Below are 11577 nucleotides of genomic sequence, written 5' to 3' on the forward strand. Positions count from 1 at the left end.
GCAATGTACCTAAACACTAGAACGGCCAGGTCCATCATTTTGACGGTTTTTGATTTTCAAAGTTTAATAACGTTGTGGGGAAAAAAAAAGAAAAAAGATACAGACCTGCCGCTCACTGAAATCTCCTAAAGTTGCATATGTTTGCATTAAAATGAGTTTTAAATCAATTGCATAAAAAAGGGACGATAAGAGCTACCTAAAACGACCATGAGCGGTCAAAATGACCGCTAGTAATGTGCACGTCATGTCACTGTTTATGACGCGTGTTGGCCGCGTCATTTCCTTCGCGACGTTCATTGCTCTGTCCTAGAAACACACTAGCGTCCTCCAGTGCAGAGTCATGGCCTAAACTTGATTTCTGATTATTTCCAACACGTCTGGCTACAGACGAACCATGACTACCAGCGAGGCGTTGCATTATGTACAGGCTTGGACAGCGGCCATTTAAAATTGTTGAAGAACAGTATTAAAGTTGTTAAAATGTAAATTTTGGTGTCAGTCGTTTCTTAACAGACATGCTAACACATGCGACGCGTTCATATCTCAACTGGGTATTTATCTTGACAGAATATAGAGTTTGAAAACCGGGCGGTCATTTTGACCGCCCATGGTCGTTTTAGGTAGGAGTGAAATCCCGGTCAAGTCAAGTCAATTTTAGTTGTATAGCCCAATATCACAAATTACAAATCTGCCTCAAGTCCGTCGTTCTTTATAACTGTACACAATGTCACAGCGACTGCTGCTGTGACAACTCGAGTTGTCACAGCGACTGCTGCTGTGACAACTCGAGTTGAATTCCGGTCGTGCATTAGTCTGTGGCTGGTGCTTGATTTGACGGCTTCGCAGTTCTGCTCCCTTCGGAGCAGCACTCTGCACTTTACGTACGCTGAACGTGGACAAATCGTCATCCACCTCCAGGACGTCCCTGATGGTATTGCCCACAGTGCTGATCACTCTGTCGATGACGTGCACCACCCCGTTGGTGGCCACCTGGTTGGCGTGGATGATCCTTGCACAGTTCACCGTCACGATCTTTGCAAAGAAAGAAACAGGTTGAATATGGTAGGAGGCAAGGTGGACATTGTACCCCATAATCATTGCACAACAAATTAGCAGTTAGTGCTCACCAGTTAAGGATTTTAAGCACCCAAGGGGACAATAAGCCATTCATGGGCATACGTACAGTTGTGACGTTCCCATGCAGTCGCAGCTGCCTTGACGTTCACCAGCAGACTTACTTACCCCATTGGAGTAGTGGTTGATGTGTAGCCCGAGACCATTGTACATAGAGGTGACCTCCATGTCGTTCTTCAGGTCCTTGGTCAGAAGACGACGGTTCAACATGTGGTGGTGAAGAGCGTTGTAGAGCTCGATGTTCACGTTGCTCACCAGCGCGGCTCGAACCGTCTGGAGAAATAAATAAAAAAAAAAAAAAAAAGAAGAGTTGAAAGCCGTCTGAGAAGCGACAGCCATTGTTTGTTGTTGAATATGGTATTTGCCTTTTACACCCTACCCAGTAGTGGATCTATAGATTTTTTCCGGGGGTGGCAAAGGGGTGGCAAGACTGTGTCCCAGAGGTGGCAGCTGCCACCCTGTAGATCCGCGCCTGTGAGGGGGAGGGGGATTCTAAATCGGCGACTTCTGTTCGAGATGAGTTTGGTGCGGCTCTCATTGACCTTCACCATGCATGTACATAAAATATACTTTAAAAACATATTATCTGATTTATAAATGGGGTGGCAACAGGGGTGGCAAGATTGTGTCCCAGAGGTGGCAGCTGCCACCCCTTGCCACCCTGTAGATCCGCCCCTGACCCCACCCAGTATTTTACAGCAGACTACACTCGAAGCCTCTCTAGGGAGAAACCGGCTCCATCGGGGGCCAACTTGGAAACGCTAATGGGGCTGGAAGTTCTTGACCAACAACTCTTTTTCAACCAGAAATCAAGTATATCACATTTCTCACGTTTTTCCCCTGTAGACCCCCCCCCCAAATCACATTTGGCCAGTTACCCCACTCTTCCCAGCCGTCCCTGTCGCTGCCCCACCCCCCTCTGCCGATCCGGGGAGGGCTGCAGACTACCACGTGCCTCCTCCGATACATGTGGAGTCGCCAACCGCTTCTTTTCACCTGACAGTGAGGAGTTTCCCCAGGGGGACGTAGCGCGTGGGAGGATCACGCTATTCCCCCCCAGTTCCCCCTCCCCCCCCCGAACAGGTACCCCCCGACCGACCAGAGGAGGCGCTAGTGCAGCGACCAGGACACATACCCACATCCGGCTTCCCACCCGCAGACACGGCCAATTGTGTGTGTAGGGACGCCCGACCAAGCCGGAAGTAACACGGGGATTCGAACCGGTGATCCCCGTGTTGCTAGGCAACGGAATAGACCGCCACGCCACCTGAGCACATTCTGAGACCTGTGTACAGGTTTTGTCCAAAGTATGACTTTCATGGTAAAGGGTGTTTCCCCATCTCAACAACACCGTCAATCATTAGCTGCACGCGACGCGTTAAATGTCAGTGCTGCGGCCGCGTGACTCTCATCGTGTGATTGGCGGATCTTCTTCAAAATACGCTGTCAAAGCTGCTTCCACCGGCCGGCTTCGCTGCCCGGCACGGCGAGCGCCGCCATCTTCCGCCAGCAGCCCGGTGGTAAAACGGGCGGCCGGAAGTGCCTCTGCTATACTCACGGGGTCGAGCTGTTTCCAGGCTTCGTTGCTGGGCGCAAACATGGTGAAGGAGCCTTTGCCTTCGATCTCCTCCCTCAGCTTGGAGATGTCGGCATGGTGCTGGGTGACGGTGGCCTTCACCAGTCCCAGGGTGCCGTACACGCTGTCAATGGGAGCCACTGGAAGGGAAGCGCACACAGGAAGTGGTCACACCGGGGGGCGGGGCGGGGCGGGGCGGGGGAGGGGGGAGATCTGAGCTCTAACGTGACTAACATCTGGGCTGAACTCAAGTCACGTTCTGTACAACCAGCTCAAGATGTGGCTTCTCGCTGAACCCACCGCCCGGCCATCCTTGTTATTAGGATGGTTTGTGTATCCCTCCCCCAAATAAACAAGTGACGATGAAAGAAAGGCCCATTCAACAATAAACACCGGTTCTGATTACAACTCTGGAGGACAGAACTGAACGTTGAGTTGCATGTGACTAAATCCCGCACCCTGCAGCTTGTTGTTCACAAGCTGCAGGGTGTGTGTGTGTGTGTGTGTGTGTGTGTGTGTGTGTGTTGGATAACGAGGGTACTCGAGCCACCTACCTGCAGGGCACCCCTTATTACCCTCCAGCTTCATATAGCCCGGACAGCACTCATACAGCACCATCCTGCCGGGAAAACACACACACACACACACACACACACACACACACACACACACACACACACACACACACACACACACACACACACACACAGAGGTAATTAATGACATAAAGTATTTGTAAACGTGTAAAGTAGTATATAAGGGCTAACGGAGGTGTATAAATTACATTATAATTAGCCAAGAAATTTTATTTTATATTTCCTATAATAAGCTACATTAGGTGAGCTCTGTAAAATGGAAAATAAGGCATATTTCTATACCAAATGGCTACTATGTCAGTTAGAGCCAGACAGTTTGTGCTAATGAGAGGTTATAGATGTATGTAGTGAAACTGCACACAGTGGTAAATATTATTTGGAGAGGTATAGATATTATTTGGAGAGGTATAAGTATTATTTGGAGAGGTATAGATATTATTTGCAGAGGCATAGATATTATTTGCAGAGGTATACGTATTATTTGGAGAGGTATAAATATTATTTGGAGAGGTATAGATATTATTTGGAGAGGTATAGATATTATTTGGAGAGGTATAAGTATTATTTGGAGAGGTATATATATATTATTTGGAGAGGTATAAATTTATTTGGAGAGGTATAGATATTATTTGGAGAGGTATAGTTATTATTTGGAGAGGTATAAGTATTATTTGGAGAGGTATATATATTATTTGGAGAGGTATAAGTATTATTTGGAGAGGTATAATATTATTTGGAGAGGTATAATATTATTTGGAGAGGTATAAATATTGTTTGGAGAGGTATACATTCATTTAAAACGTGAACTATGCTGTGAGGGCCAGATATATTGTGCTGATGGCAGGATAAAAATGCATACAGCTGTAATGAAATAATGAAATTCAATTTGGTTTAGAGCTATAAACATAATTTGAAGGGGTATAAATGCACTATTTAAAATAGATAAAATCACAGGGCAGGTAGGCACGAGGTCTACTGTAGGTAGGCACGAGGTCTTGGAGAAATAACTGCTGCGTTCATCCAGAATCTACGCCCAATTTATGGAAAGGCTGGAGTCTAGGAGAGGCCAGCTGTGGACTGGGAGACACCTCGAGGTCCTCCCGGCCCCTGGTTAGGTTCAGGTAAGGGTTAGGTCTGGGTAACCATTAAGGAGGGTGGTCGTCCCTCAGCGCCAGCATCTCGTGAGGACTCTGGGCGACCACATGGTCACCGTTTTCCACCGTCACGTGTTTGCGGTGCAACGGCTGCTTAGGAGCAGCGGAGTGATGACGTCACGACGGTGGGGAAGAATGTGAGAGAGGGAGAACAGGTTGAGGTGGAGAGAGCGATAGAGGGAGAGATGGGGGGAGGGGGGTATTCCTGGATCACACTACAGATAACCAGAAACATTGCACTCGAACAACGAACAACCAAAACACGTATAAACCCACTTGAAGCGTTAGTTAAGTATTAATAACCACTGAATTCATCTCATGCACCAGGGAGTGGTAATAGATGTGTTATAAATACTTATTAATACTGCAATTCATGATTGATTCAGGTAGTTACTAGGTTGTTAGTTCAGTATTTTGCATGACCTCATCTAAAGTGAGGACTATCACACTACCCTCCCCCCCCGAACAGGTACCCCGACCAACCAGAGGAGGCGCTAGTGCAGCAGACACGTCCTCACACCCGGCTTCCCATCCGCAAACACGGCCAGTTGGGTCTGTAGGGACGCCCTACCCAGCCGGAGGTAAGACGGGGGATTCGAACCGGCGATTCCAGCATAAGCGACGCAAAGGAGAAGACGAAGTTCATACCACAGCTTTTTTTCCCCCAACGCCAACACATGGAAGCAGTTTATCAGGACGGACGGGGTGAAAAAGAACAAGTTGAGGAAACGTCCAAACTCTCCCAATACCAAACACAGGCGCAAGTGGGACGCTAACCAGAAAGGCTGAAGAGGTGGACGGAAAAACTTTTCAGAGCAATATTTAATGAGCCCAGGCCGCGTGATTCAGCCAACACCATTACCTTATGATATCTTATGTAATGCCAATAAAACTCCAGCGATAACTGGGGGGGTGGGGGGGTGGGCTAGAAAAGAAAGGTGAAGAATATTGTGACGTGCTGGAGTGCAGCAAGGACGATCACCGCCAAAATCCATCAAACCAAAAACATCAGCTGACCAGCCACTGAAACAAACGTCAGGTCGATGAAACAGCATCCTGACTGTAGAAAACGAATCCAGTGGCGCCCCCCAGGGGTGGCCACGGCCACCCTGATACTATCCTTAGCCCCCCCCCCAGCCACGAGCCTGATTATGCATAATATGCTTCTATCTGATATTTTACATTAGGTGCTGTTCGTGGTGTGCCCCCCCCAAGATTTTCAGTGGCCCCATTTGCCCCCCCCCATGAAAACGTTCTGGGGGCGCCACTGAACGAATCACAACCTCCAGTGAGTCCTCGAAGTCCCAACACCTGCAAGGGGCGTTTATTTTTTTTCGAAGTTATCGCAAACGCCTTGATCAGGTCGTTTTAGAAAAGACTGTTCTACCGGCCTGAGCACAGAACCAAGAGACCAGCGGACAGGACCGAGGTCGAGGCCTCTCGTGCTGATCTTGCTGAGAAGATCAGGGATCAGGAATCAGGACCACTTTATTTGTCGTTTCATCTCATGCACTCGTGCACAGGAAATGAAACGAAATATCGTCCCCCCCGCCCCCAGCCCACAGCAGTGCAACACAAAGACAATAACTCCTCCAGAAACTACAAGAACACACATATCCAAGCTAACACACATATCCAAGCTAACACACATATCCAAGCTAACACACATATCCAAGCTAAAAGGAAAAACAAATCCCTGTCCAGGAGAACGAGCGCCAGCCAGGATGACTGGTGGAACTGCCGGTCTGCGTGGGCTAGCAGTTAGCTTAGCCTGCCCCGCTTCCGCGCCCTGTCAGCCCGCCCTCGGCTCCAGGCAGGGGCCGCGGTCCCTGGGCCCACAGGATGCAGCAGACCAGGCTCCCTCCAGCCGATCCAACGCCAGCTCTCCCAGCCAGCCCCCTGTGACGCATGGTGTCCCGACCACATCGGCGAACAGACCCAGAGACAGAAATCTTCGCTCACCATTCGCGCTAATCGGCTCTGAAAGTGCACACCCAAAAAGCTACGTGGAAAGTAATGCAAGGCTGCCGTGTACGTATCCAAGGCATTCGAACCCAAGGGCCAAGCGTTAGGCTTAGGGTTCAGCATTACAGTTATACCTCAAGCGGAGGTCTGCTCAGAACTGTACCCTCCCCCTCAGCCAGGAAGACCCGGTCTCCTTCACTGTGGCATTCTGCCGCGTTGTTGAGGAAGAGGCCAGTAAAAACACAGTGGAATACAATGGACCCTTTTGCTGCTTTTATCAGATCCACGTTTAAAGGGGAAATAACTGTAGATTTAGGAAAGACAACAAGTCAAGAAGAATAAACTTCTTGGCAGGAAGAAGAGACTCCGACATAACACCGAGCCCGCCGATAGAGCCCTGCAGTCGACCTGCTGTATGGCCTTCACACTGCCAAGGGCTTCGCAGCAGGTCAGACTACATCCCTATAGGACATGCTGTCGTACGTATCGCCATACATCGGTTTTTATGAGGGTGGGATTAACTCCCTTGCCAGAGTTAACAAAAATGGAGCTCGATATGATCAGTGACGATGTCGTGTCAACACCGAGTCTCACAAGACGCACTCGAAACATGAGACCCTTCACAGATCCACCAGAGAAACCCCACATCCACACTGCCTGACCTTACGGACCAAGTCCAAAGTAGTGACCTGGAGGGTTGGGGCTAACACACCGATCCACAGGCCTACATGAGCTGTGGGCCGTCTCAGCGGGCTTCAGGTTTACATCCGAACCAGCCACTTTTTGTTTGCCTTACAGACACAGACTAAAATAAATAAATAAATAAATAAATAAATAATGTCAGTGGTTTATGAGGATGAAAGAAAGACTCCCAAAGTCAATTAGGAAGTAATTTCTTCTCTATCACCTGATTATTTTCATCTCATCTCATCTCATCTCATCTCATCTCATCTCATCTCATCATCAGCCACTTCCCCGGGGTCGGGTCGCGGTGGCAGCAAGCTAAGTAGGGCACTCCAGACGTCCCTCTCCCCAGCAACGCCCTCCAGCTCCTCCTGGGGGATCCCAAGGCGTTCCCAGGCCAGATTGGGCATGTAGTCCCTCCAGCAACTTCTGGGTCTCCTCCCAGTTGGACGTGCCCGGAAAACCTCCAAAGGAAGGCGCCCGGGAGGCGTCCTAATCAGATGCCCGAACCACCTCAACTGGCTCTTTTCGAGGTGGGGGAGCGGCGGCTCTACTCCGAGCTCCCTCCGGATGTCCGGGCTCCTCACCTTATCTCTAACCTGAGCCCAGACACCCTAAGGAGGAAACTCATCTCAGCCGCTTGTATCCGCGATCTCACCCTTTCGGTCACTACCCAAAGCTCGCGACCGTAGGTGAGGGCTGGAACGAAGATTGACTGGTGAATCGAGAGCTTTGCCTCCCGGCTCAGCTCCCTCTTCACCACAACGGTCCTGATTATTATTATATTTTTCCAAATTCCATTGTACCACCATTTGCTTGTGTTGTTTTCTTTCCCCCCGTGTGTGAATGGGCCGGTTGTGAATTTCCATAACGGGTGCACACAGCTACAATTATGTTGCTTATAGAGCAATCATGTGTCGCCTCGCCGCTTATGTGTGTTTTAAAGTGCATAAACAGGCGTGAATTGCGGGCTGTCAAGCAAATATGAGATCATTGCTCCCGCAGCCTCTTCTGACAGCATAATAGATGGAGTACGGACCAGAGGTGGACCCAGCCAGCGCAGTACAGCCAGGCCTTTGGCAGCGTCACCGCGTGAGCCAGCCCAGTGTGGCTTCCAGATGGGCAGAACTGTAAACACACACACACACACACAGTTCTGCACAGTGTGTGTGTGTGTGTGTGTGTGTGCGTGCGCTATCATCAGATAGCTCTTCCTGTTGTGCAAGCAGCAGTCACCATGGATTTCAGCCCGCTTTAATGTTTGATGTCAGTTTCCTGCGGGATGCTCTGGAGACCGTTCTCCTTCCATATAAACACGCAGGAGCAGCACACTTGTTAATTTACTTTATTTATTTATTTTTTTTACCAATTACACTATTGCAAGTGGGCTGTTTAAGATATAACTGTATACATATAACGCGTATGTTCAACTGCAAGCTAGCTACCAGTAGATCTGTTCAATCTGCCCCCCCCCCCCGCCCCCTCCACCTTGCTGCGGCCTTGACTTACAGTAACTCCCTGTGAGGCTAATTGCTTCCACCTAGCATTGCCTGCAGCTCAGTCGGAGAGCACTTAGCACAAGCCAAGGCATTATAAGTCCTCCCCGTAGTGCCGTTCAAGCTCCGCGCAGATAATAACCAGCCACAACACACGTACACCATGACTTGAGTCATAAAGGACCGGCGGGGATGGAGGGGGGGAGGTGGGGTGGGGGGGTTACTAACGACGGAGGCCTTTCAGCCACCGGAATCCATCTCTGCTTATATTACCCAGAGATTTACACCAGGCACCGGGGGATTTCACGGCATGTTTTGCCGTTGCTTCTTTGTACTCGGGGTCACAGCTGAAGTAGCTGTGATGTAATGCGTGTGGGCGGGGAGTCCAGTTGACACACCGGCCTTCCTCGCCCAGTGGAATGTCCCGGCACCCCCACGTCTACATCACCGTTTCCTAATCTCTCATCGACGGCAAATCCAGCGCCGACATCCACACAGCTGGGTGGATTTCCTCCGCTGCCGCCGAACAATGGCTGCACTGTCAGATACAGCGACACACACACACACACACACACACAGACACACAGATGGACAGACACACAGAGAGACAGACACACAGACACATTGACAGTCAGACAGATGGAGACACAGGCAAACACACACACACACACACACACACACAGACAAATGGACAGATAGACAGACACACACACAGACAGACAGACAAATGGACAGATAGACAAACACACACACACACACACAGACAAATGGACAGATAGACAGACACACACACACAGACAGATGGACACAAACAGACAGACAGACAGACAGACACATGGACAGACAGACACATGGACAGATAGACAGGTACAGAGACAGATAGACATATCGACAGACACAGAGAGACAGACACGCATACACACAGATAGACAGACAGACCAGACACACAGACATATGGACAGATAGACAGACAGACAGACACACAGACATATGGACAGATAGACAGACAGACACACAGACAGATAGACAGGCACAGAGACAGATAGACAGATCGACAGACACAGAGAGACAGACACGCATACACACAGATAGACAGACAGTCATTACAAACACACAGATAGACACCACACACACACGCACAGACAGAGAGACAGACAGACAGAGATGTACACAGACAGATTGACACACACACACACACACACACACACACGCACACAGACAGACAGATCAGAGAAGGTTGAACAGCTCATCTGGATACAACGTTTACTGACAGATACGTTTCATCACTCAGACTGAAGAGGTCACTTAGACGAGTGACGAAATGTATCCGTCAGTAAACATTGTATCCAGATGAGCCGATTCCACCTTCTTTGATGTTCTTACCTGGATTACTGAGCATGCATCAAGACTAATAGACACACACACACACACACACACACACACACACACACACACACACACACACACACACACACACAGTAACAAATAAAGGAAAAAGCAGGGCTGTCATACTTGTGGTCTTTACCTTTAAAAACGACTTTTCCCTCTCAGCTGAATTAGCTACTGTTCAGTTTGAGATGGAGAGTTTCTTGGTTTTATTTCAGCCCCAGCACGGCGTCACTTACAGGTTATGTGTCAGTGTGTAGGCCGTATTAGTAGATCGTGCTGTTTGGAGATGGTAGCTGTTTATGAGGTGGCACCTCCTTTATCGTACCACTTTCTCTCTCACTTTCTCTCCTGTCGGGAGACTAAGCCAGGGGGAAAAAAAAAATCTGGTTGATTTTGATTTTATTTCAGCTATCTGTGGAGGGATCGCGTTCGAGACTCAGATCACAGTATATTTCTATTTCTCCATGTCTATAATAAACGTTTCATAGGAAACGCGGTAAGGGAACACAGTTAGGAAAGGCTTATAGAGGTAGTTTTCCTGATATACAGCAACCTCACCTACACCGGGGACATTTTCAGTGTTCACGGTGAGACATAGTCCCCCTTATGAACTTTTGGACATGAATCAGAGTTTGGTAAAAAGGGATTTATATGATGGCGGCAGCCTCACGGCCAAATAATTAACCAGACGTGATGTCTTCACGAAGTCAACTAGCTTTGGTCACCTGGCCGTGAATTATAAACCCACATCAGGATACATAATAGACTGTCCTGTACCCCCCCACCCCCCTCCTCCCCCCTCTCTCTCTTTCCTCTGTGTATGTCTCCCTCACTCCCTATCCCTCATCTGACTCCCTCTGTGTGTGTGTGTGTGTGTGTGTGTGTGTGTGTGTGTGTGTGTGTCTCTCTCTCTGTCTCTCTCAATTCAATTCAATTCGATTCAATTCGATTCAATGGTATTTTATTGGCATGACTGCATTAATTACAGTGTTGGCAAAGCACGTGACAGCAAAACAGGCCAACAGAGAACCAAAAATAAACAAAAAGGAAAAAGTAGAACTGGTAGAAACAGAACAGTACTGGAACAGCAGCTGACAGTAATTGTGTGTGTGTCTTCCTCTCTCTGTCTCTCTCTCTCTCTCCTCTGTGTGTCTCCCTCTCCCTCTCCCTCTCTCTTTCTCTCTCTCTCGCTCTCCTCTGTCTCTCTCTCTCTCTCTTTCTCTCTCGCTCTCCTCTGTGTGTCTCCCTCTCTCTCTCTCTCTCTCTCTCTCTCTCTCTCTCTCTCTCTCTCTCTCTCTCTCCCTCTCTCTCTCTCTCTCTCTCTCTCCCTCTCTCTCTCTCTCTCTCTCTCTCTCTCTCTCTCTCTCTCTCTCTCTCTCTCTCTCTCTCTCTCTCTCTCTCTCGCGCTCTCCTCTGTGTGTCTTCCTCTCTCTCTCTCTTTCTCTCTCGCTCTCCTCTGTCTCTCTCTCTCTCTCTCTCTTTCTCTCTCGCTCTCCTCTGTCTCTCTCTCTCTCTCTCTCTTTCTCTCTCGCTCTCCTCTGTGTGTCTTCCTCTCTCTCTCTCTCGCGGCGCTCTCCTCTGTG

At 49.0% G+C, this 11577-nt stretch overlaps 1 protein-coding gene across 2 annotated transcripts in view; it reads right to left on the reverse strand.

Annotated features, from left to right (window-relative positions):
- The window catches only part of LOC130116481 (periostin-like), a 39201-nt gene that overhangs the window by 22254 nt on the left and 5370 nt on the right, over window positions 1-11577 (reverse strand). For both annotated transcript variants that reach the window (XM_056284389.1, XM_056284388.1), the window contains exons 3-6: window positions 3265-3329; window positions 2693-2850; window positions 1243-1407; window positions 886-1032 (exon numbers count right to left, since the gene is read on the reverse strand). In XM_056284389.1, the coding sequence (XP_056140364.1) occupies window positions 886-1032; window positions 1243-1407; window positions 2693-2850; window positions 3265-3329 (535 nt within the window). The remainder of the gene's footprint in view (window positions 1-885; window positions 1033-1242; window positions 1408-2692; window positions 2851-3264; window positions 3330-11577) is intronic.

This window comes from Lampris incognitus, chromosome 8, assembly GCF_029633865.1.
Source record: "Lampris incognitus isolate fLamInc1 chromosome 8, fLamInc1.hap2, whole genome shotgun sequence".
Lineage (NCBI taxonomy): Eukaryota > Metazoa > Chordata > Actinopteri > Lampriformes > Lampridae > Lampris > Lampris incognitus.